Below are 27,689 nucleotides of genomic sequence, written 5' to 3' on the forward strand. Positions count from 1 at the left end.
TGGATACTGGGCTCCATCCCGTGAACCATGAGATCATGACCTGAGCCAAAATCAAGAGCTGGTTACTTAATCAAGTGAGCCACCCAGGCACCCCATTAAATTCCTTTTATAATCATGCAAAGAACTAAGAAATAAAACTGAAAAATATGAACTACGTAGTGTAGAACAATATTGAATTAGAAGACATCACAACTTAGGGAATTTTATCCATTTTGTAAGTTTTATATGATGATCAACTTCCCAGATATTTCCTTAGGTCTGATATTTTCATCCCATTTGTAATTCCTGTGGTCTAAAAGTCTCCTTTTTTCCTGGAAGGAATGCTTGAATAGCCAAAGAAAGAATCATTTGGGAAGAGATTGGACTATTTTTTTACAGTGTTACAGGGTTTCTGATCTGAAGATAATACTGCCTTGGAATACACTTAAAGCATTTCAAATAATGGTAAGAAGTCTAGATCAGCTGGGATAGACTTGTTACATCTTCCCAAAAGAAGAAAAATATGTGTGTGTAAAAAACATGGGGTTTGAGGTAAGACAGTCTTTCAGTGTAAATCAAGCTCTGCCATATACGTCTAGGGCTGGATAAGTTGCTTCAGTTCAGTTTCATTAAAAGTAAAGTAGGGTTAATTGTAAGCCTCAGTTCATATTATTGTTGTAAATATGGAATGATCCAATCATATAAGCAGTAGGTATGATAAGCCCTTGAGCTTGGGTTCAAATCCATTCACTGCTATCTAAAACTTAGTGATTTAGGGAATATTTCTAAACAATTCTGTGCATTGATTTCCTCATTTATAGTATTATGGAAATAATTGTTCCTATACTTTATTTTGGATTTTTGGAGAATAAAATGTGGTGATGTATGTAACAGTTGGCTGTAATTGTTAGCATTATACCTGGCTACTAAATACTACATAAATATTAACTATTGGTAGCTAGTTTGCTAGCAGTGGTTAGCAACAACTTAATCAAATCAGATCTACCAAAAAGGGCTGAATTTAGACTGTTGCTTCCTTACAATCAGATTTCACCTTCATAGTTTCTTGTCTGGTATGGCCTGTTTTAATGACTCTCTCCCACCTCTTTATCATTGAGCCTACCTAGTTTCTTCCAGAATTTAACTGATATTCTTGAATTTGACTTCTTGTCTAGAAAGTTCATGATTTATTTATCTGCTGATAATTCCAGTCTTCACTATTCTTTATTTTAATTTCTCCTAGATCTTTCTGTTAGGAAAATATCTATTTTTTATTTTTTTAATTAAAATTTAAGTTAGTTAATATATAGTGCAATATTGGCTTCAGGAGTAGAATTCAGTGATTGATCATTTATACAAAACATCTGGTGCTCATCACAAGTGACCTCCTTAGTTTTCATCACCTAACCTGCCCGTCTCCCACCCATCCCCATCAACTCCTAGCTCCCTATCATTAAGTGTCTCTTATGCTTTGTTTTCCTCTCTTCTCTCCCTCCTGCCACTTCCTATATGTCCATTTGTTTTGTTTGTTAAATTCCACACGTGAGTGTCTTTCTATGACCTATTTTGCTTAGCATAATACATTCTAGCTCCATCCACATTATGGCAAATGGCCAGATTTCATTCTTTTTGGTGGCTGAGTAATACTTCTGTGTGTGTGTCTATGTATGTATGTATATGTATGTAAGTGTGTATGTATATATGTGTGTATCTATATACACATATGTATGTATAGAATACATGAATACATAAATATATATGAGTACACACACACACACACACCACATCTTTTTTACCCATTCATCTGTTGATGGATACTTGGGCACTTTCCATAGCTTGGCTATTGTTGATAATGCTACTATAAACATTGGGGTGCATGCACCCCCTTGAATATGTATTTTTTATCCTTTGTGTAAATGCCTACTAGAGCAATTGCTGTATTATAGGGTAGATCTGTTTTTAGTTTCTTGAAGAACTTCTATACTGTTTTCCAGAGTAGCTGCACCAGTTTGCATTCGTTTTATTTTAGCCATCCTGACAGGTATTAGGTGGTATCTCATTGTGGTTTTGATTTCTATTACCCTTTGATGAGTGATGTTGAGCACCTTTCATGTGCCTTTAAGACATCTGGATGTCTACTTTGTAAAGGTGTCTATTCATGTCTTTGGCCCATTTCTTCATTGGAATAATTGTTTTTCGGGTGTTTGGTTTGATAAGTTCTTTATATATTTTGGATACCATCCCTTTATCAGATGTGTTATTTGCAAAAATCCTCTTCAGTTCTCTAGGCTGCCTTTTAATGTTGTTTGTTGTTTCCTTCACTGTGCAGAAGCTTTTTATCTTGATGAAGCTCCAATAGTTCATGTTTGGTTTTGTTTCCCTTGCCTTTGGTGATGTGTCTAGCACGAAGCTGCAATTCTGAGATCAAAGAGGTTGCTACCTGTGTTCTCTAGGATTTTGATGGTTTCCTTCCTCACATTCAGGTCTTCCATCCATTTTGAGTTTATTTTTGCATGTAGTGTAAGAAAATGGTCCTGTTTTATTCTTCATGTCACCTTCCAGTTTTCCCATCATCATTTGTTGAAGAGACTTTTTCTTCCATTGGATATTCTTTCCTGCTTGTTGAAGATGAGGTGACCATATAGTCTGGGGTCCATTTCTGGGTTTTCTCTTCTGGTCCATTGTTCTGTGTGTCTCTTTTTGTGCCAGTACCATACCTTCTTAATGACTACCCCTTTGTAATCAAGCTTGAAATTTAGAATCATGATGCTTCCAGTTTTGTTTTTCTTTTTCAGGATTGCTTTGGCTTTCTGGGCCTTTTGTAGTTCCATACAGATTTTAGGACTATTTATTCAAGCTCTGTGAAAAATACTGGTGGTATTTTGATAAGAATTGCATTATACGTGTAGATTAGTTTGGGTAGTATAGACATTTTAACAGTGTTTGTTTTTCTAATCCATAGGCATGGAATGCTTTTCCATTTCATTGTGTCCTCTTCAGTTTCTTTTATAAGTATTCTATAGTTTTCAGACTATAGATCTTTTACCTTTTTAGTTAGGTTTATTCCTAAGCAGGAAGTAAGGAAACAATGACTTTTAATGACACATTAAACTAGATGGACTTAATATATTCAGAACATTTCATCCTGAAGCAGAAGAATACACATTATTCTCAAGTGCACACGAGATATTCTCCAGAACAGATTACATTCCAGGTCAGAAATCAGCTGTCAACAAGTATGAAAAGATCAAGATCATACAATGCATATTTTTGGAACACAATAGTATGAAACTTAAAGTCAACCACGAGAAAAGTTTGGAAAGCCCTCAAATACATGGAGCTTAAAGAACATCCTAATAAAGAATGAATGGGTTAGCCAGGAAATTGAAGAAGAAACTTAAAGATACATGAAAGCAAATGAAAATGGAAACATGACAGTCCAAAGTTTTAGGATACAGCAAAGGTGATCCTAAGAGGTAAGTAGATTGTAATTCAGGCCCATCTCAAGAAGCAAGAAAGGTCCCAAATACACAACCTAACCTTATACCTAATGGCACTAGGAAAGGAGAAAGCTTGCAGAAAAGGGAAGTAATAAAGATTAGAGTAGAAATAAACAATACAGAAACAACAATAAAAACAAAAACACTAGGTGAGATTGATGAAACTAAGAATTGACTCTTAGAAAGAATTAACAAAATTTATAAACCCATTGCCAGACGTAGCAACAAGAAAAGAGAAGGGATCCAAAGAGATAAAGTCATGAATGAGACAGGAGAGATCACAACCAATACCACGGAAATACAAGCACTCATAAGAGAATACTATGTAAAATTACATGCCAACAAATGGGGCAATCTGGAAGAGATGGACAAATCCCTAGAAACTCAAAATGTAAAAAAACTGAAACAGGAAGAAAAATAGAAAATTTGAACAGACCCATAACCTGCAAAAGACATTGAATCAGTAATCAAAAATGTCCCAACACACCAGAGTCCTGGGCCAGAGGACTTCCCAAGGGAATTCTACCAGACTCTTGAAGAAGAGTTAATACCTATTCTTCTTAAACTGTTGCAAAAAATAGAAATAGAAGAGAACTTTCAACATCATTCTATGAAACCAGCACTACCTTGATTTCAAAACCAAAGATTCCACTTTGGGGCACTGGTTGACTCCGTTGGTTAAGCAGCCAGCTTTGGCTCAGATCATGATCTCCCTGCTTGTGAGTTCGAGCCCACTTTGGGCTCAGAGCTTGGAGACTGCTTTGGATTCTGTGTTTCCTCTTTCTCTTCTCCTTCCTTGCTCATGTTTGTGTTCTCTCTCTCTCTGAAAAATAATAAATAAACATTAGAATATTTTTTAAAAGAATTACAGGCCAATACCCCTGATAAACATGGATACAAAAAATCTCAACAAAATATTAGCAAATCAAATCCAATAGTAGATTAAAAGAATTGTTCACCATGATCAACTAGGATTTATTCCTGTGCTTCAGGTGTGACTCAGCATTCCCAAATCAATCAATGCAGTAGACCACATTGATAAAAAAAAAAAGGATAAGAACTATATGATATTGCAGAAAAGGCATTTGACAAAATACAACATCCATTCTTGATAAAAAACCTTCAAAAGTAGAGATGCATAGAACTTACCTCAACATCACAGAGGCCATGTGTGAAAGATCCACAGCAATATCATCTCTAGTGGGGAAAAACTGGGAGCCTTTTCTCTATGATCAGAAAAAGACAATGTCCACTCTCACCATTACAATTTAACATAGTCCTGGAATTCTTACCTTTAGCAATCAAACAGCAAAAAGAAATAAAAGGCATCCAAATCATCAATGAGGAAGTCAAACTTTGAATATTTGCAGATGACATGACAGTCCATAGAAAACCTAAAAGACTTCAAAAAATTGCTGGAGATATACATGAACTCAGCAAAATCTCAGGTTATAAAATCAGTGTGCAGATATCTGTTGGATTTCTATATTCCTATACTAAAGCAGCAGAAAAAGTAATCAAGGAATCAGTCCCATTTGTAATTGCACCAAAAACAGTAAGGAACACTTTGACAGGGGCGCCTGAGTGGCTCAGTCAGTTAAGCATCTGACTTTGGCTCAGGTCATGATCTCACGTTTCGTGGGTTCAGGCCCCGCGTCAGGCTCTGTGCTAACAGCCAGCTCAGAGCCTGGAGCCTGCTTCAGATTCTGTGTCTCTGCCTCTCTCTGACCCTCCCCTGCTCGTGCTGTCTCTCTCTGTCTCTCAAAAATAAATAAAAGACATAAAAAATTTAAAAAAAAGGAACACTTTGACAATAAACTATTGAAAAACAAAACTACAGAGGTGGCTGTGTGGTTCATTCGGTTAATTGTTGCTTGACTTCAGCTCAGGTCATGATCCCATGGTCTTGAGATCGAGCCCCATGTTGGACTCTGGGCTGGGTCTGGAGCCTTTTCAAGATTCTCTCTCCCTCTTCATCTCTACCCTGCTTGCTCACTCATTTATTCACAAGAAATAAATAAAATAGATATTATTAAAATGTCTTCGATTTTATAGAGCTTTACAGTATTTACCAAACACCACTCTTGGGGTAAGGCCATTAGGAAACTTTTTTTAATTCTCAGATTTACAAGAAAAGTTTTATTATTACTTGATGAATAAGCCAGTGAAAACATATGGTTATACAAACATAGTAGTAATGAGAAGTTAAAGCTATAAGGAAGCACAATGCGTTTTGAGCATTTTTTAAGACTAAAGATTGAGGAGATTTTTATTACAAATTATAAATTTTACAAATGACAGAATACGGATTTAGTGAAATTAAACTCAGGGCAGATATAAATTTTGGATTTATGTTTATAACTTGGCCTCATTATTCCATGCTTAGATTTGGCCCAGGTCCTTGGCTGTCTCTGTTGTAATGAGACAAGCAAAAGAGTGAACTTTAAGGCCCAAGAAAATGTGTATATGAAACTGAATCTTGAACTTGTGAGTGTATAAGTTTGCTCAAAATTCTAAGTGCTCTTGGGAATTTGAATTAAGTTCTACGAGAAGGAAAACATAAATCATTAGTGAGAAAGAAAACACATGACGCAAGTATATTACATTTTGTAGTTTATAAATCACTTTCTCAAGCATTGTCACAATTGAATGTTTCTTTACATAGTTATTTAAGTCACATTATTTAGCAGTCAAAACATTTCCAAACATTCAGAGGCAGTTAGTTAGTATGATTGCCATGTAATGTGGTAGCAAGACATTTATTAATTACACTTTATGTCACAATTAATTCTCTTTACAGGAGGTAGAAAATAGAAACCACTAGGAATCCAAGCCTTAGACTGGAGCAAATGAAATCAAAGGATCCTTCTATAAACCCTCTTATATACCCTTTTCCCACGAATGTGATGGTTGGGATGTGGCAGAATTAAGCATGAAGTAGCAGTGAGAGGGGAAGAATATGGAAAGAGAATAAGAGGGAAGTGAAAAGTTACACCAATGGAGTGAGTAGTTGGTTCACTTTCTGAAGACAGGTGTTGAGAAGGAAAAAAGGTTTCATTCCCTTTCCTTGTGCTTGATGCTGCCATTTCTTGCAGTCCATTAGAGCATGCTGCCAGTAATTGTTTTTTTGTGATCCTAATCTTGGTTTTTGACTGGCATTGTGCCATTGGCCTAGAGAGTGTCAGTTGGCCTTGTTCTGGATAATGATGAAAACTGTATGGACTCTTTTCTCCTAGAGTCACTGCTGGACAGGCTCTCAAATGTCCTTTTTTCCACACATACTATCTTTCCTCCTAGTGATTCTTTTCCTTTTCTTTCATGAGTCTTGATCTCTGCGCCACTATTACCCTTTTTTGTATTCTATGATCTAAATGAAAACTTCTAGTTGAAATTCATGAACTTAAATATAATTGGCACAAAATTGACATTTTTTCCTTGTATGCAGTACTTTTAATATTCACATTTATTACTGAATTTTATCCTCACTTTTAAACGTCTAATGTATAGCCTTACTATTTATTGACATTTTATCTTTATTAATAATTCACTTTTATTACTATTTCACTTGTGTGATAACTTAATGAATTATTCAAGTTCATCAAATTAGTGATTGATACAACCAGAAGTGTTGGAGTTAAGATCATGGCTACTAAAACAAAATCCAGTAAGGCCAAATTTTCCCTTCATTAAGCTAAGAGCAAAGAAGCCATCTCTGTGTCAGTGAAAACGGGGCTGTGAGATGCTGATAATCTTTTATCAGCTGTTGTGGTTCACTGGCTAGATTTTAGCAAGAGTTGTGTAGGTCATGTGAGTATAGGGAGCTCTCGTCCATGACTTGAGCATCTTTGTGGTTGTACAAAATGACTAGCTTAGATGCAACAGAAACCATTTCAGTGTATAAACTTCATTTTAATAAATTGATAGATTTGAAGAATATTTTTATTAGCAAACTATGGACTGCTATGAAACTTATAACATAGTGAGAATCTTCGCATTTTCTTTCCCCCCATTTCACTCCGTAGAGTTAACTCTGGTTATCAACTTAGTATCTTTATAGGTATTTTCTGTGCACATATAAGCACACGTAACACAGTATCATTCTAAACTTAAATGCAGATTTGCTTTTTTCACAAAACTTATTATGAATATTTTTCATTTATAACATATATATTTAACTCATTCACTTTATTGTGTTCTTCTCATTGGATAATATAATTCTTTCCATAAATATTTAGGTTACCTAGTATGTATTGCTATTATAAAACGAAATGTTGCCATGAATATTATTGTATAACAAATCCATTGTTGTACTTTTCCCTGAGGTAAATCCCAAAAAACAAAACTTCTGGTATAAGAGTTGTTAGAAATACTTTCAGTGCAGCTCTGCCTCTTTGAGGTACCAGTCTGGAGTTTAATCTATGAAAATGCAACACATCAAAAAAGAATGACAATTTTACAAGTACAAATAATTCTTGTACCATTGCAGACAAAACTTGGAGCATAGATGGTCTGGTTCTATTTCTTCCTAGAAACACAGAATTACCTATAACAGTTTTTTATTATCTTCTCTGTGATTCTGACAGAAAAACATGGTGTCAACCAAGTCAGGCTAAAGTTTCAATGTATAGAACTATCCAAGAATACAAGTGATCACTTTGGTAGCTGGAGTCTTTTTTTTACTGGGTGAGGTCTTAGAGACTTGGATCTTTCCTATTTTGTAGACCAGTTGAAAATCATGGTATACATTTAATCTTTTTTACAACCTTTTTCTTAAAGGAAGTCCATTTCCCATTGAAATCATTCCTGTTTCTCCTCTTTTAGGGCTGGGCGAGGACTTTATGGTATTGACAGTATGCCAGATCTCCGCAGGAAGAAAACTTTGCCTATTGTACGAGATGTGGTAAGGCACTTCTGTTTAATTCTCTGTGATTGTATGTGTTGCTTCTTTCTTTATAATTAAGTGCGTTGCCTATCTGTGTTTCATAGAATAATACATGTAAGAAGCTGGATTCTATCAAGTGTTGCATTTATCATTTCTTTAAAAACCTATTAGATAAATGAAATAACTCTAACCTTTTGACAACTTATTTTTTTTAAAGCTTTCTTTTTTATTTTTTCTTCAACATGGGGCTTGAACTCATTGCCCTGAGACCAAGAGTTGCATGTTCTACTGACAGAAACAGCCAGGCACCCCTTGGCACCTTTTTATATTGGTTGAAATTACAAACTGGGTTAAAATGGCATAACAATTGGGCAGATAAAAGTCACACCACATGCTCAGTGAGCTGCTGCGTCTGGGCTTTGATATGTGCCTTGTTGCAAAGGACCACACGTTCAGTTCACTGGGCACTTGGAGGCTTGTTTTCAACTTGCTCACCTTACCTCAGTGGAGTTTACTACTTTATAAAGCAGAAGATAATACTGCCCAATTCTTTAATTAAGATCAAGTCTAATCACATTAGTAAGTGATTTTCTGAAGAAAATTAGGACTCCCAAGTCATTAAAACGTTCTTTAAACCTGAACATAACTCAATAACTCAAGCTCTCCTATAACTAAGTATGCTGAGGACCACCTAAAGGTGCAAAGGATTGGCAATGGTCTACATTAGATTATTCTAAACAAATAACCTATCTGCCAGAAAGCAAAGTGTTTTTTCTAGCCTCCAAATTGTCTCCATGTTTTTCTGGAGGCCAATTCTTAATAGTTTATGACATGAAAATATGTTTTATCCCAGAAAAATAAAAATTTCCCTTTTAGCTACGATTTACATTATTTCTCATACCAGTAATTTTTAATGTTGCTGTGAAAACCTTCATCCGAAAACTATCACTTTCATTTTAAATTAGGAAAGAGAAGATCTTGATTGGAAAGATCTTTACTGAAAAGCAATGCTGTGTCTGTGCAGCCCAGATTTCTGCCATTGTAGGGTGGATGTTATTTTAAAGTGTTAGATTTATTTAACATCATTATACTCTTTTCTCACATGTCTTTGTCTAATTATTTACACTTTGTTTCCTCTGACACTTGGAATCTTCAGGCCATGGTAAGTGATTTTCAATTTAATATTTTCTGTACTTCTCAATGTATGCTGCACTCACTCAAGGGATAAAAAAGGGCAATGTGGGGAAATAAAAAGAGACAGAGTACTGAGAAATTTGGGTTCTGCTAGAATTTATTATCTAGTTCAATTCTGAAAGATACACACAATTAGATACACAATAGGTACAAATACAGACTAAAATAGAATGCAAACATAATTTTAGGGACAATAGTTGTCAGAGATGGAAGATCATCTTGGGTAATTCCTTGGAGGTGATCCCTGTGTAGGTTTACACGGAGAGGGTGGAGATGGATGGATGGTGCTTCCTCACTGAGGATTGCTAAACATTTATCTGAGTTTATGGCTGTGTAGCTTCAAGGAGATAGGTTTAAGACCAGGTACAAATTTCCATTGTAACTTTCCTTTGTTCCTAATGGGATAACATATTGAATGAACATTCCCATCTAAAACCTCTGGTTTCCGAAGTTCTCTCCAGCACTGCTGAGTGTATTATATCACACATGTTTCAGGTAGAAGAGTATAATGGTGCTACTTTATGGTGGGGAAACTAAAGGTACTTGACTTTTATTTAAAATCACCTGTGCTACCAACATTGCATTAAGAAAACCAATCTGGATATAATGGTTCTCACGTGATAAAATGAACACTTAGAAAAAATAGATGGGTTAGGTATGAAAGACTAGTCCAGGGAACCGTGAAAAACTCAAGGATCATTTAATACCAAGTGTGATTCAGGGCCATCACACAGATCATCTGGTTGTGTATCAGTGGCTGTGTTTTATGAAGGAATGTGATCATGATCACCCGGGGAAAAGCAAAATTCTAGAAGCATCTTGGTAGCCTAGAAACGAGGGCTGATTAATCTGTCTTGCTGGGCCTCAGTTTTCTCATCCGTAAAATGTAAGGGTTGGGTCTGATGATATAAGGGGATTGTTTCAATTTTCATGTTCCAGGATTCCACATTCTGGGTGAACTAGCTGACTGCTGAAAATAGCATGAATCTATTCACTAAAACATGAACAGTGATATTCTGTATTCTTACATTTTTACATGTTGTTGAACAATAAGTACTTAGCAGCCACCTCATGTGCCAATAACTCCTAAATCTCTTTATTTTAGACTCTGGCTGCCCGGAAATCTGGACTCTCCCTGGCTATGGTCATTAGGACATCTCTAAACAATGAAGAACTGGTAGGTGCAGAGTCGATGATTATGTATTGATCTTGGTCCAGGGGAAGGCAATTCTGATCAAGCCTCTCAGGTGTAATGTTGATTCCAAAATTCCAAAAATAACTGGCAATGTGGAGAAAATCTGACCCTAAACAAATTTCCTCTGGACCTTAGCTTCACTACCACACAAATTATCCTCTGTTGATTAAATATGCATGTACCTCTCCATCTTTGAAAATGTTTTTCCGTCCTAATGCATTTTACCTGCAATTCTCCCCTCGAAAACAATTCTGGTACGATTTTATGATTCAGATTTTGCCTTCTTTATGAGGCTGTCCCACACATCTTTCTCTCTTTGTGACTCAATTTTTAGTTTCCTCCTTTGAGCTTTTCTAGCATTTAATCACAACCTCCATACTGTAGTGTAGCAAGAGTGAAGTTTGCTTGGATGAGTCCCTTCTGTACCAGTAAATTAGCATTGCTACACCCAGCATTTTATCTGATTTCTCTGAGTCAATTTCTCTCATCTGTATGGCGAGGTAATAAGACAAATTATTAAGGGAGTGGATACATTTTTACCACATGACACAGCTTAAAGTATAGTAAAACATAAATGCAAGCTGCTCATTTTATTTTTGTAAGCAATTAATTTTAGCATTTTGCATAAAGCTTTCCTTGATGCTTTTAGACTTCCTTCAAGACTGCTTTCTTGCTGGTAGTATTTTGTCTTGTTTGTTGCTTTTGTTAAATACTTTCACTACTATGGCTTAGTCCATTGTCTGATGTGGTAGATACTTTGTAAATTCTTGTAGAATGAAAGAACCCACTGGTTAGAAAATACAAGCAGGCTGCAAATATCTAGGTCAGGGAATCTTAAATATGGCTCATTAGAGTCACCTTTGGTGGCTTCAAACCATGCAGATGCCTGAGTCTCCCTCCATTGGTTCTGATTTAATTGGTTCAGATGTGACTTATGTATAAGGGGAATTTTAAAAACTTTCAGGCAATTCTAATGTGCAGCAGATTTTGTGTCGTGTTAATTCCTTCCTGCCCAGCCACTCTAATGGGCTTTTATTGGAGACAATTTGTGTCCTCCCTTAGGAGAACTAATATATTCTATAGGAGCGACACCCTTCTAGTCCTATAGAATATAAAGGACTTTGTAATTCCTATAGGATAAAATTTTGCCACTGATAATACTTGTTTTAAATCTCTGTACACTTGGCATTTAACACCATTATTTATATGTATACTTGACAGTTTCTTCTCCCTGTCATTGTCATCTTTGACCCAAAAGCAGCCTTTCCTAGATCCATATCACAAACTCTCCCCAGCCCAGTGCATACCATCAAAACAAATAGGTCCATTTGAATATCTGGGTGCTACAACAAATTAAAACATTTTCTATTTGGTGTCAAAGCATTAAAAATGTGGCTGCTTTTCTATGGGTCTTATTCTTATCTATTAGATTTATGATGCCATGTAATATTTGAGTGTAGTTTGGATACAAAAGACATTAAACGTCCTCTGGTATATGAAAAAGCACCATATTGGTTGCTGAGTCTTAAAGTGTCTAGTCTTAAGCTTTTGATGGAATAATCAATGTTGAGGATTTTTACCATTAAACTCCTACACTATTCCTTTTTTATAAATATGGTATTTGGTCTGAACCACAAATACTCATTTCTATGAAAAGTTAATAAGAAAGTGATAGAAATGAGAAGAATGCTATTACATTTTCTGTGGCCCTAGATAGGGTGCACAACCTCACTTTATGGTTAAATTAATTATTGATCTACCTTCCATGGACTTAAACATTGTATTTCTTTAGTTTCAGAAGACATACATAAAAGACTTCTCTGTGTGGGTGTTGGGTGGCTGAATAGAGTTCATTAGCTCCCTCTAAAACTCATAAAGCCCATTTCCCTGGGGCCCACATCTCAAAAAGTAAATGAAATATGACTTCTGCACAACAGGCCTATTAAATGTCACTCTTGACAAGCTGTCACATTAAGTCAGCAACTAACATAAAAGCTAAAGCAAAGAATTCCCACTTTTAGGTGTTGAAAGCCTTCCTCAGCACCTTGAAGGTGAAAGCACAAAATATGTGTCCTTGGCGTAAAGGAAAATGGCTTTGCCACGTGGAAAATATCACATGGTAGTACATCTGTTTTAATTAAAGAGATGTATGGTAAAAAGTTCAGTCATCTCTTCCAAGGCATGAAACGGCCCTAGAGTTTGATGTGAGATGACAGTGGGTCAGCCATCACCACCTCTGTGGCTGCCCTGTGAGCACTGGGTGAAGCAATGCCAGGTGCCCCCATCCATCACCAATTCCAGCTCACTCACAGAGAGCTATTGGCGTTGGTTGGAAATCTCATTCTCAAAAACCCTTTAGGACCATTGTTTCTGAGCATTACTGTCTGACCTCATAACACAAGAAGGGGTAACACTCTAGGATCCATGTATTACAGCAGTAGTATTCCAGACACTATACTATTTTGCTTTTGCTTGTTTTCACAGACTCGTAGTGTCCTAGGTATGGCCCCAACAGTGGGGCAATTGAAGTAAAACCATTCAATAAATCAGTAAGTTGAGTGTCTATTATGTGTCAGGTATTATTTCAGATTCTGGAAAACTGACAGTGAAGAACTCTGCTAAAAATGCTTGCCATTGTGAAACTTATAATGCCATGAGAGGGGAGCTGAGATACCGTGTTTTGCACACCCTATTTCTACAGGTCATAGTGAAAGCTTCTAACAGGTGGGAGTGTTTAAATTGACAGTGTCAGGTGAGGGTTATGGGATACTCAAGTAGAATGAGGAATGCAAATCACCAAGCCTGAAAGGGATTCTAGGACCCTCTCTATTCTAGTTACTCATATCTCACTATGGTTAGGGGACTGCTCTACTGGCTGGCTTCCAGAAGAGTCATTTCCCATGCCTCCTGCCACCTTTGCAGCTGCAGGTCAGATTCCAGGGTGTACATCCATAGCAATTGCAAGTTGAAAGATGTTCTCTTGTTTACAAGTCTTGTTACTGGTCCTGCTCTCTCCTCCTTCAAGAGCACAGTCTTTGATTTGAGATAGACGGAGCTCTACTATTTACTAGTTTTAGGAACGTGGGCAAGTTAATGAAACATTCTTGGCCTTGACTTTCTTAGATGTTTGCTAGTTACATAAAAATTTTGCATCTATGTTCACAAGTAAAATACCTTACTGTGTCTCTGAATAATTTTGGCATCAATAAGTTAGCTTTGTAGAATAAGTTGGGAAGTGGTCTTTTTTGTTACTCTTGAACAGTTTGTGTACAGTAAGTGTTGCTACACCTTGAAAGATGGACAAACTTGCCTCTCAAACCACTGTGTAATTTTTTATAGGCTTATTATTTGACTGCTGAATCAATTTAATGTAATAGTTCCACCTATGTTATTTAAACACTTGTTCTTGATTCAATTTTGATCATTTATATTTTTTCCAGAAAGTTGTCCTTTTTCCCCCACTAAAATTTCAAATTCCATCAAATTGTTCATATAATTATTTGACTGTTTGTGTGGGGGCAGATGGGTGGCTCAGTCGGTTATGTCTGACTTCAGCTCTGGTCATCCTCTCCTGGTGATTTGAGTTTGAGCCCCGTATCTGAGCTCTCCGCTGTCTCTGCCCACTTCAGATCCTCTGTCCTCCTCTCTCTCTCTCCCCCTCCTCCATTCATACTCTATCTCTAAAAATAAACATTAAAAAAAAGATTGTGCCATTTTCAACTTACTTGTATTTCTCTCTCTCTCTCTCTCTCTCTCTTTCTCTCTCTCTCTCTCTCTCTCTCTCTCTCTAAATCAATACTGCAAGAGATTTCTCTGGTGTTTTGGTGACTCCATACTATTTGTTTTCTATTACATTTCTTTTCTTATTTAGGTTCATCTTCTATTCTCTGTACTTACCCTGAAGCTACTTTTCTAACATACTGAGTTGAATATATAGTTCACTACTTTTGACTTCATTATTAACTATTGCATACATACAAAATATTTGCAAAATAATTGAAGAAGCAGTATATATACCTGTGTATCCATCACAGCATAGGAAGGGAAAAATAATTATTTAATGATGCAATGATTAATATTTTAACTCAATTTAGAGTGTTTCTTTATTCTCCCAAAGACAAGCCATATGAACTTTACTGTTGTTACTACATTGTATTCTATTCAGGGGACATGGAATACATATTTGCTGACTAGCATTTAATGAACTATTTTATAGTTTGGCTCGTATTTTGTAAATATTCCATCTGACTGTTTTATTGTTGTTGGGTACATAAGTTTTGGGACTTGTATATTCCTAATAAATTTTCTTTCATCTTTGGTAGTAATGTTATTAATGTCTTAAATGATTTTTCTTTAAAATATTTTCTCGGGCGCCTGGGTGGCTCAGTCGGTTAAGTCTCCGGCTTCGGCTCAGGTCAGATCTCACGTTCGTGGGTTCGAGCCCCATGTCGGGCTCTGTGCTGACAGCTAGCTCAGAGCCTGGAGCCTGCTTCCGGTTCTGTGTCACCTTCTCTCTCTGCCCCTCCCTCTCTCATGCTCTCTCTCTCTCTCTGTATTAAAAATAAATAAAACATATAAAATATTTTCTCTTTGCTATTAATAGAGCTATACAAAATTGATAGGGTCAATTTTCCTTGATAGAAATTTTTAGCTCTTTAAGTTTTAACGTGTTTTATGTGTATCTCACAGAGCTTTTCTTTTTCTTATTAAAAAATTTTATAAAGTTTATTTTTGAGAGAGGGAGGGAAAGAGAGACAGACCGACACAGAGTGTGAGCAGCTGAGGGGCAGACAGAGGGAGACACAGAATCCAAAGAAGGCTCCAGGCTCTGAGCTGTCAGCACAGAGGCTGATGTGGTCCTTGAATCTATGAAATGTGAGATCATGACCAGAAACAAAGCCAGATGTTTAACCGACTGAGCCACCCAGGAACCCCTCACAGAGCCTAATTTTCAATTCAGTCTGAGAATTTGTCTTTTTAAAGGTGAATTCAATCAATTTACGACAATATATTTAAGCTTAGTTCTATTACTTTTTAAACATACACTGTGAATCTTTTCAGTTGTGTAGGTTGAGTTTTCTTTTCCCTCTTCTTCAACAAATGGATTAAAATAATCTAGGGGCATCTGGGTGGCTCAGTCGGTTAAGCATCTGACTTCGGCTCAGGTCATGATCTCACGTTTCGTGGGTTCGAGCCCCACATCAGGCTCTGTGCTGACAGCTAGCTCAGATCCTGGAGCCTGCTTCAGATTCTGTATCTCCCTCTTTCTCTGACCCTCCCCTGCTCACGCTGTCTCTCTCTGTCTCTCAAAAATAAATAAAAGACATAAAAAAATTTTAAATAAAATAATCTATACTACTTAATATGGCAGATGTTTCCTAAATGTTTATTAAAAATACTTTACAACTTCTTTTACTGACATATTATTAACATACATTGTGATATTAGTTTCAGGTGTATAATACTGATTTGACAACTGTGTACATTACTCAGTGTTTACCATGATAAGTGTAATCACCATCTGTTCCCATATAGTGTTATCACAATATTATTGACTATATTCCTTGCACTGTATTTTATTCATTGCTGTGATTTATTTATTTTGTAGCCAGAAGTTTGTATCTCTTAATATGTTTTATCTCTTTGACACATCTCCCTGCCCACCTTCACTCACAATCATTAGTGTCTTCTTTTTGCTTAAGAGAAACAAGGTAGGGACGCTTGGGTTGTTCAGTCAGTTAAGTATCTTCAGCTCAGGTCATGGTCTCTTGGCTTATGGGTTCAAGCCCCACAGTGGGCTCCCTGACGTCAGCACAGAGCCTGCTTCAAATCCTCTGTCTCCTTTTCTCTGCCCCTTTCCTGCTCTTGCTTTCTCTCCCTCTTTCAAAAATAAATAAGTAATTTTTTTAAAGAGAAATAAGATGTGTTTAGTTTGTATCTTCATTTGGTTTTTGTCATTGTCATCATTTTTTTAAGTTTTTTAATTCCAGTTGACACACAGTGTAAATTTAATTTCACATGTGTAATATAGTACTAACACTTTGTTACATCACCAGGTGTTGATAACAAGTGCACTCCTTAATCCTCATCACCTTTTTAGTCCATTCCCCCCACCCCACCCCCTTGGAAACTATAAGTTTGTTCTCTATAGTTAAGAGTTTGTTTCTTGGTTTGCCTCTCTATTTTCTTTAATTTTTTTAATGTTTATTTTTGAGTGAGTGAGACAGAGTGCAAGTGGGGGAGGGGCAGAGAGCAAGGGAGACACAGAATCCACAGCAGACTACAGACTCTGAGCTGTCAGCACAGACCCCAACGCGGAACTCAAACTCAAGAACCATGAGATCATGACCTGAGCCGAAGTCAGACACTGAACCAAATGAGCAACGTAGGCTCCCCATGCCTCTCTCTCTTTTTTGTTCCTTTGCTTGCTTGTTTAGGTTCTTAAATTCCACATATGAATGAAATCATATGATATTTGTCTTTCTTTGACTTATTTCACTTAGTACAAAGTCTTTTAAGTCCATTCATGCTGTTGCAAATGGCTAAATCTCATTTGTTTTATGGACAAGTAATCCATTATGTGTGTGGGTGTATGGATCTTGGTATACTACTCCTGTGTCCATTTATTGATGGATGTTTGGGTTGCTTTCATATCCTGACTATAGTAAATAATGCTGCAATAAATATAAGGGTATATATTCTCAAGTTAGTATTTTTATTTTCTTTGGGTAGATATGCAGGAGTGTAATTACTAGTTACCATGATATTTCCATTTTTAAATTTTGAGGAACCTCCATACTATTTTCAACAGTGGTTTCACCAACTTATATTCCCACCAACAGCGCATGAGGGATCCCGTTTCTCAACATCCTCACCAGCACTCATTATTTCTTGTTTTTGACACTAGCCATTCTGACTGGTGTAAAGTGATATCTCATTGTGGTTTCGATTTTCCCTGGTGGATTGTGACGTAGGGCATCTTTTCATGTGTCTGTTAGCCATCTGTATGTCTTCTTTGGAAAAATGTCTATTCGGATCTTCTCATTTTTTTTTCAATTGGGTTTGTTTTTGGTATTGAATTATAGAAGTTTTTTATATTCTTTGCATATTAACCCCTTATTGGATATATCATTTGCAAATATCATCTCTCCTTCAGTAGGTTGTCTTTGTGTTTTGTTGATGTTTCCTTGGCTGTGCCTAAGCTATTTATTTTGGTGTAGTCCCAATAGTTTATTTTAATTTTTTGCCCCTTGCCTCAAGAAACAGATAAACATGTTGTTAAAGATGTCCAAGAGAATACTGCCTTTGTTTTCTTTCAGAAGGCTTGTGGATTTAAGTCTCAAATTAGATCTTTTTCTTTTTAATGTTTGTTTATTTTTTGAAAAAAAGAGAGAGGATCCCAAGCAGGCTCTGTGCTAACAGCACAATTTATGGCTCAAACTCATCAACCATGAGATCGTGATCAGTTGAGCCACCCAGGCACCCCTAGGTCTTTTTGTAAATGTTTATTTATTTATGTTTAGAGGAAGAGTACATGTGCAGAGAGAGGCAGGCAGAGAATCCCAAGCATGTTCCTCCTCACTGTCAGCCCGGAGCCTCATAAGCCCTGAGCTCATGACCTGAGCTAAAATCAAGTCATAAGTTTAACCCACTGAGCCACCCAGGGTCCCTTACATTTAGGCCTTTAAATTTTGTTGTTTATGTGCATGGTATAAAAAAGTGGTCCAGGTTTCATTTTTATACGTGTAGCTGTCTAGTTTTCCCATCATCTCTTATTGAGGAGACTTTCTTTTCCCATTGTATATTCTTGCTTTCTATGTCATAGATTAATTGACCTTATAGTTGTGGGTTTATTCTAGAGCTTTTCTTTCCTGTTCTGTTGATCTAGGTGTCTGTTATTATTTCAGTACCATAGGACCATATTGTTTTGATGACTATGGTTTTGTGTAGTCTATCTTGAGATTGAGATTGTGGTATCTCCAGCTTTTTTGTTCTTTCTTAAGATTGCTTTGGCTATTTGAGGTCTTTCTTAGTTAGATACAAATTTTAGGATTAGTTTATCTAGTTTTGTGAAGAATGCTATTGCTATTTTGATAGAGATTATATTGAATCTGTAGCCTGCCTTGGGTGTGGACATTTTAAAAATATTTTAATCTATGAGCATGATGCATCTTTTCATTTGTGTTATCTTTAATTTCTTTCAACAATATCTTGTGGTTTTGAGAGTATGGGTTTTCACCTTCTCACTTAAATTTATTCTTAGGTATTTTATTTTTGGTGGAATTGTAAATGAGATTGTTTTCTTAATTTCTCTTTTTAATACTTCATTATTAGTGTATTGAAATGCAACAGACTTTTGTATATTAATTTTGTGTAACCTTTACCAAATTATCAGCGCTAATATTTTTTATGGAGGCTTTAGGATTTCTATATGTAGTATCATGTTATCTGCAAATAGTGACAGTTTTACTTCTTCCTTACCAATTTGGATGCTTTTTTATTTATTTCTTTTTTTTTCTGTCTGATTGCTGCAGCTAGGACTTCCAGTACTTTGTTGAATAAAAGTGGCAAGAGTGGACATCCTTGTCTTGTTCCTGATCTTAGAGGAAAACTTTCAGTTTCCCACCATTGAGTATGATGTTAGCTGTGGGTTTTTCATATATGGCCTTTATTGTGTTGAGGTATGTTCCCTCTAAACCCACTCTGTTGAGAGTTTTTATCATGAACAGATTGTATATTTTGTAAAATGCTTTTCCTGCATCTATTGAGATGATTATTTAATTATTTTAGTATTCCTCTTGTTAATGTGATCTATCACACTAATCGATTTATTAATAACAAACCACCCATGCATCCCTGGAATAAATCCCGCTTGACCATGGTGAATCATTTTTTAAAAAATGTATTATTGAATTCAGGTTCTAAAATTGTGTTGAAGATTTTTGCGTCTATGTTCATCAGAAATAGTGGCCTGTCATTTTCTTTCTTTCTTTTTTCTTTTGGTAGTATCTTTGTTTTCAGACTTTAAAGTTAGTAATTCTGTCCTGAAAAAAATGACCTGAAAATACTTAGCCTCTCATTACTGCCTTCAATGCTAACATTCAATAAAGGGCAAATATAAATATCATATCATAAAATGGTCTCCAAACCACAAGTTTGTAGCCCTTGGAGTTTACTGGATCCCAAACACATCCTTTGAGTTTCCATTGAATCAACTTTCATAATTCTGGCAGAAATTATCTTTTTTTCCTCTCAGGTACCTAGAGAATCTATTTCATTTGAACCCTTTTACATATTAAAATGTTTTTTCAAACACTTCTCTAGTAGACTATTATCAACTCCATCTGCCAGTTTGGCAGATCAGGTTTCCAACCTGTGAGACAAATTAATGATGCTAGAGTACTGTTGGGATATCAGTGGAAAGCACTTCAACCATTTTTAACATATAAGTATGTAGTAAATAAGAGTTACAGTGTTTATCAGAATCTGCATTTACCATATCACTTTTCATGACTCCATGACTGGCTTTGCTTGGTTATACAAGAGGACAGTGAAAGGGGTTCCTTTAACAGAGATGGACACCTCCTTTCTTGTCTTATTTCTACAGTATCCTAGCCCTTTTTTCTAGTTTTTCATGGTCTCTTTCAAAAGATTATCTATCTCTATTCCAAATGGTAATAAAAAAAAAAAAGACTTTTCACATTAAAATGGCAAAAGTTACTCTCCAGTGAATAACTTTGTATTTGTTTTGGTCTCTTATATTTAAAAAATTACTCATCTCATACCATCTCCATTATTACATATACTTTTTTATTGAGATATAATTGACCTGTGACATGTGAGTTTCAGTAACATAATTAACATTTGTATATATGATGTAATAACACAAGAAGTTTAGATAACTTCCATCACCATACATAGTGTCATTTATTTCTTTCTGGTGATGAGAATTTTTATGATCAGCACATTTCAAATGCACAGTATACTCTTACTATTTATAGTCACCATACTGTATATCATAACCCCATGACTTATTTATTACATAACTAGAAATTTATACATTTTGACCTACATCTAAATTTTACTCATCTACCATCCTCTGCCTCTGGCATTTACCAGTCTGTATCTGTGAACTTGACTTTTGTTTGTTTGTTTGTTTGTTTGTTTTAGATTCCACATGTAAGTAAGATAATAAAGTATTTATCTTTTTTGACTTAGTTCACTTAGCATAATGTTCTCAATACCCAACCATGTTGTTGCATATGGCAAGATTCTACTCTCATATAGCTGAATTAAATTTCATTATACACACATACACACACACACACACACACACACACACACACACTTTTTCTTATCCATTCAAATGATACTTAGGTTGTTTCTGTGTCTTTACTGATACAAATAATGCTTCTATGAACATGGAGGTGTATGTTCAATTAATACTTTTATTTTTTTCAGATAATTACCCAGAAGTGGAATTTCTGGACCATATGGTAGTTCTCTTTTTAGTTTTTTGTGGTAACTCCATACTGTTTCCCATTTACATTTTTACTAACAGTGCAGAAGTGCTCCCTTTTCTCCAAATACTTGCCAATGCTTGTTATTGCCTGTAGTTTAATGCTGCCTTTCTAACAGATGTAAGGAGTTATCTACTGGTTTTGATTTTCATGTCTCTAATGATTGATGATAGTGAATATCTTTTCATGTACCTTTTGGCCATATCTATATCTTATTTGGAAAAATATCTACTTAGGTACACTGCCCACTTTTGAATCAGTTTGTTTTCTAGCTATTGAGTTGTATGTGTTCTTCATATATTTTGGATTTTAGTTTCTTGTCAGATAGATGATTTGTAAATATATTCTTCAATTTAGCATATATTGTCTTTTCATTTTGTTGATGGTTTCTTTTACTCAGAAGTTTTATAGTTTAATATAACCCCACTTTCTTTCTTTTGCATTTGTTGCCTTTGTTTTTTGTGTCACATCCAAAAAACATCATCACCAAGACCAAAGTCAAAGAGTTTACCCCCTATATTTTCTTCTCGGAGTCTGTGGTTTCAGTTCATATATTCAAGTCTTTAATTCATTTCTCAATAATTTTTTTGTGTATCTTACAAGATCATGGTTCAGTTTGAGTCCTTTGTATGTGGCTGTTCAGTTTTCCCAAACATTTCTTGAAGAGAGACTGTCCTTTCCCATTGTATATTCTTGGCTCCTTTGTCATAGATTAATAGATCATATATGTGTGGGGTTTTTTTCTAGGCTCTTTTCTGTTCTGTTGACCTGACTGTATGCAATACAATGCTGTTTTAATTAGAGGACCCTTGTTACATAGTTTGAAATCAGGGAGTGTGGTCCCTCCAATTCTTTTTCTTGAGATTGTGTTCTTCGTACAGGATTCTGTGGTTCCACGCAAATTTTAAGTTTGATGGATCTATTTCTGTAAAAATTGCTGTAGGGATTGCATTGAGTCTGTATATTGCTTTGGGTAATATGAACATTTTAATAGTATTCTTCCAACCTATGAGCATGGAGTATCTTTTATTTATTTGTGTCTTCTCCAGTTCTTTCACTAGTCTCTTACACTTTTCAGTGCATAGATCTTTTATCTCCTTGGTTAAACTTACTCCTAGGTATTTTATTCTTTTTGATACAAGTGTAAATGAAATTTATTTCTTCATTTCTCTGATACCTTGTGATTCCAGTACAGAAATGCACCACATCTTTGTATATTGATTTTATATCCTGCAAATTTCCTGAGTTTATTCTAACAGTTTTTTGGTGGAGTCTTTAGAACTTTATATAATTACATTCACATTATCACAATTCACATAATTGGAGAAAAGTGCCACATACAGTACATGACAAATCTATCCTAATTTGTTTCCAAGTCATGTTTTTCTGTTATAATAGGTCTATCTTATATTGAATTCCTCTTTAATTATTGAATCATCTTCTTTATCATTATTCACTCTCTTTATTTGGACTTACTAAGTTACTTAGGTCAATGATAATTAATGTCTGTTAAAGCAATATAAGTAAAAACAATTTCTCCAAGAATAGTTACATAATTTTGGTCTCTGTACTTCTCTGGTACAAAATTTTACTTGAATAACTTTAGTTTCTATAATCCATCTTATGTGATGATTATTCTCATGAGTAAATCAGACCTAAAATTAAGCTGTTTTTATACTCAGGAACTTATTATACCATTGTTTTCTCTTCTTGTTTGTAACAAATTTCAAAGATTGCATTGTACCTAATCTTTGCTCTGCAAATCATTCTGATGCTTTTGTACAGAAGTAGTGAAATGATACTTAAAGGATAGCAAGTAGATTTTTTTTTCCTAAAAAGCACATAGCAGGATATATGAATAATGCTTCAAAACAAGAAGCGTGTTTTTTCATGTAATTAGCAAAATCTTTTTTTTTTTTTTTGAGGATAGGAAAATCATGGTTTACATAATCCCATGAGGAAAACCCATAGGATAATGAGAACAAAAGAGCTTTATTAGTTGAGTCACTGGTTAACGTAGTGGAGGAAAAAAGAGAACAGGTGTGTGGCAAACGGAGGCACACATGCTTTGTTCCTACTGTTATAACAGTTGGTTGATTGGAATATTGATTGTCTAAAAACACTAGTCATCACCTTTGGCAGGAAGCCTGACTGCTTTTTTTCTTGGGCTCAGTTTAATTTTCTCATATAGTTATGAAAAGAAAAGGCACTTCATTTTTTTGTGTGTCCTAATTCAAAAGTGACATAAGGTGAGTATTTCACATTTGATTCCAGTTTATTAGACAATGGATTTTTAACAAAATCATTGCTTAGGATATGAGCATCCCCCCCACCTTTGTAATCTGTAAGCTGTATTTGGCTCAAGAGGCTTATCAGAGCCAAAGCATTCCTTACCCTCATTTCTACAGATGAAACAGTGTCTTCACAAAATAAAAGTCATCTTCTTTTTTCTGCAGTCACTTCAGTAATATAAAACTGATACTTATAGGCTTTATTCTTAATTATATAAGTCTTACCTTCTATCTATGAATAGAAAAAAAATCCTCAAAATCACAAATCGAACCATGACTTTCAAGAATTAAATTGGGTAAAATTTTATTTTTTATTTTAGTGCTTTTTTGTTTTATAAATTATTTTCACAGTGTGCATACATTTTGTTCTAATTAGAAAATACATACTGGAGAGGAAAGTGACATATATGATTGTTTGTTATTGTTGTGGATGCTTTATTTTGTTTTTATTTAGTCTGGGGAAAAGCCAGCAGTGTTGTTTGCCAATGAGAATTATTTTATTTTGTAAGTCACTCCCTTGAGGTGTTGGATGAGAATTACAAAAGCTCTGTGACTTAGAAGAGGTGGAAAAACACATATACACACTGATAAATACCAGCCTCGTTTGTCTTCTACCATATAGAAACAAGAGTCTCCTATTGATTATAAAACACAACTTGATTCTACAGTGACTGAAAGAGTATTTTAAGAAATGAAAATATATTTTAGAGAGTATTAAATGTTTATTGTGGAAGATTTGGAAATTTTAGAAACCTTTAAAATAGATTAGCAGCAAGTCTTCATTTTGGCTGAGTTCATTCTATCCTCGCTTCCTAAACCCAGTAGATTAGGGCTCTACTTGTTCTTGGGATCACTTTCTCTATATATCTGGACTGACTTAGGCCAGAGACTCTTCTCTGATAACCTACACAGTCTCATCCTTTCATATCAGCAAGGATCCTATTTATTAACTGTACCGAATTATCTTTCTACCTACTTCAGGTACTACATTTAAAAAAAAAAAGGTCTCTCATTCAAGCCAACTTCTAATGGTGAGTTACAGACTCCCATCTCCCATGGTCGGTTGATGACAAATTCAGGGCTTTCTCCTTGTTTTATTCAGTGTTCCTGACCCTATATTTTTTGCCTTATTCCACAGAACTATTCTTGGTTCTTTTTATAATCTTGTTTGATCTGGTCTTATTTTGCTACTATTTTCCCAGGATGCAGTGTTCTTAAGAGAGTAAGAATCCCTCTTATGAGGTACATTTTTCCATGCTTTCCTAGCTATTCATTTCCTGAGTTTCTAAACAGACCATCCTTCCATCTTATACTTTGCTTCAGTAAGAGCTGTTTGCATTGGTCATTTATTTTAGAGTAATTTTCAACTTTGATAGACATGCTCATATCCCGAAAATCACAAGTGAAAAAGATGCGTATAATCATTTCCCTCAGACTGAGGAAACTGTACAATATTTTCTCCAGCTTCTTCAGGTTTTAATTTTTTTTTTATTTTTTTTTTTTTGAGAGAGAGAGAGTGAGTGAGCAGGGGAGGTGCAGGGAGAGAGGGAGACACAGAATCTAAAGCAGGTGCCAGGCTCCGAGCTGTCATCACAGAGCCTCATGCAGGGCTTGAACTCAGAAACCACAAGATCATGACCTGAGCTGAAGTCAGAAGCCGAACCAACTGAGCCACCCAGAAGCCCCTAGATTATGCAGCTTTTAAATGTTTGATTGTTTTAATGTCCCATTCAGTTGATTTTCAATGTGTTGTCTAGTAAATGTTCACTTTTTGTTTGCTTGTTTGTTTGAAACGAGCTTCATTCTCTTTTTAATGAAATGGACCACAGCTCTTTAAACCCAACCAAACAGAACGTTTGAAAGAAAACTTCTCAGCTCTCTACTTAGAACTGTCTTTTATTTGGTTTTCTCCAGTATGCCAGTATATTTAATTTTTTAGGAACTATTCCTTATATTTATTATTCCTACTATAGCTTGAGGATGTAGAGTACTGACTATATATCATTTGTATTCAATAAAAAAGATAATACTCATAGGGTATTAAAGAAAATGTATGAACCACTTACTTAATCTTAAAATATGTGGATAAGTTCATGTTGAAAACAACCCTTTACCATCCCTACTTTCTAAGTTGGTATGTTTTTCTTTACTTGTATTCATTAGCAAACTATTCCCACCTAGTGTTCTATTGAGTTAGAATTACTTTTCCTACTAAGGGGAACAAATTACTTGATGTAATTGCAAATATAACTAAATTCCCCACTTGTTTTTTAGCTAAACCAAAAATGCTACATTACACACACAAACACACACACACACACAGATACACACACGTATATGTAGATATGTATATATATATATACACAAAATATATATAATTTACATATATATGTGTATATATACCTCAGCCCCAGCTAGAACAGGAAACTGTCTATGGATGGCTGATTGAAAATCTGTTATGCTAAAGTGAATTGTTCAATTCACTTTAATGATGTTGATGGTAACACTTTGCTAAGCAGTGCAGGGAAAGCAAAGATGAATAATACATATTTTAATTCTAAAAGAACTCTTAGCAGTTAATTTACAAGACAAGACATCTTTATTATGAAATGAAGCCAAAGATTACTTGGATGAGGCTCTATTTATTGAAAGGGTGGATCTAATTGTCTGTATGTGAGGGTCTGGCTCTTGAATAATTTCTCTGTTTGATCACACTGATGTTCTGTAGACTCACATGAAGTATAAAAAGCTTCAACCAGACATTCATGAAGTAGCAAGGCTGGATCTTGCTGTTTAAAAGTTAAAAAAATAAAAAGCATGCTCCAGTGGCACAATCAGTTAAGCGCGCGGTACTTCTACAAAAGTTAGAAAAAATGTTAGTGAAGCTTAACTCCCTGCAGGGATATCCCAGCACCATTACCAAATATATTCTGGGTAAACTCACAGTGAGAGGAATATACTAATAAAGGGAAATATGCTGTTACCATACTGTGGAATTGAAGAATGATGGAAAGTTACTCATTTCAAGACCAGGGGAAGGTATTCTGAAATGACATTTAAGGATTATTAATGCAAAATATAAATGTTGCATGTAAATGCTAGGCTCCTGCAGGATTTATGTAAATATCCATTTATTATGTATCAGGCAGTTTTGTGAAGTTACCTGTAAATGTAACTTCAGAGAGTGATAGTCTTTATTCCAAGAAGTTACTTGCATTGTTAGATATTAAAAACACAAAGAAGGACTGATCCAAACAAATATTTTTCCTTTCAACCTATGGTTTTGTAAAATCCACTATCAATACTAACACTTAGTATTTATTTAGTATTTTGAAGTCTGTGGACTACATTTGTTGCTGTCATACAATTTGATCTTTGAAATAATACTGCAGGTAGGTAGGTAGGTAGGGTAGAAAAGTAAGGTTTGTAAGTGTCTCTGTAGATTCCAAGACTTCTCAGTGGCAGAACATTGATTCCACAAAATGTTATACCCCTACTATGTGACAGGGACAGTGATAGGCACTGTTAGATACTAAAGAGAGAAATATGGAAGATTGACCCTAAATAGGGTCCAAAGGAGCCCATATTAAATGTCATATGATTGGCTCTATGCTAGAGAACTCAGGTCTCCTGGCTACTCATTCAGTGAGTTTTTCTACCTTACCAGTGACTCTCAGTCACTGAGAGTCCTTTCATGTGTTGTGAAAAATTATCTTCCTTTAAAAGGTTACCATTACCACGGGAGAATGTCACATATGACTTTTACCTACTACTAGTGCTCTCTTATCAATTAGTTGGTGACCTTGTTGTTAAAGTTTAGGTGATGAAAATGGTCCTCTGCAGAATGAATTATAGCATGAGCATACTTTGGGGCTGGGAAGTGTTGAAGTATCTGAGCGAGTACAGAGTCAGGGAAGAGACGCCAGTAGGGTGCAAAAGAGGGGTGGGGATGTTTCTAAGGCATTAGAGTCAGCATTCAATACGTTGAACCTACTTCACAATTTTACCAAGAACCAGTTTAGATCAAGAGAAGCTATTTATGTGTGTGTGTGTGTACGTGCGCATGTGTGCGCATGCGTGTGTATATAATATACACATAATATATAATATATGTGTACAATATATAAT

General features: G+C 35.4%; 1 protein-coding gene across 1 annotated transcript in view; it reads left to right on the forward strand.

Annotated features, from left to right (window-relative positions):
- UNC13C (unc-13 homolog C) overlaps window positions 1–27,689 on the forward strand; it is a 593,765-nt gene that overhangs the window by 212,855 nt on the left and 353,221 nt on the right. Inside the window, exons 7-9 of the mRNA XM_029952367.1 lie at window positions 8,301–8,379; window positions 9,518–9,523; window positions 10,661–10,732. Of these exons, the coding sequence (XP_029808227.1) occupies window positions 8,301–8,379; window positions 9,518–9,523; window positions 10,661–10,732 (157 nt within the window). The remainder of the gene's footprint in view (window positions 1–8,300; window positions 8,380–9,517; window positions 9,524–10,660; window positions 10,733–27,689) is intronic.

This window comes from Suricata suricatta, chromosome 9 (assembly GCF_006229205.1).
Source record: "Suricata suricatta isolate VVHF042 chromosome 9, meerkat_22Aug2017_6uvM2_HiC, whole genome shotgun sequence".
Taxonomy (NCBI): Eukaryota; Metazoa; Chordata; class Mammalia; order Carnivora; family Herpestidae; genus Suricata; species Suricata suricatta.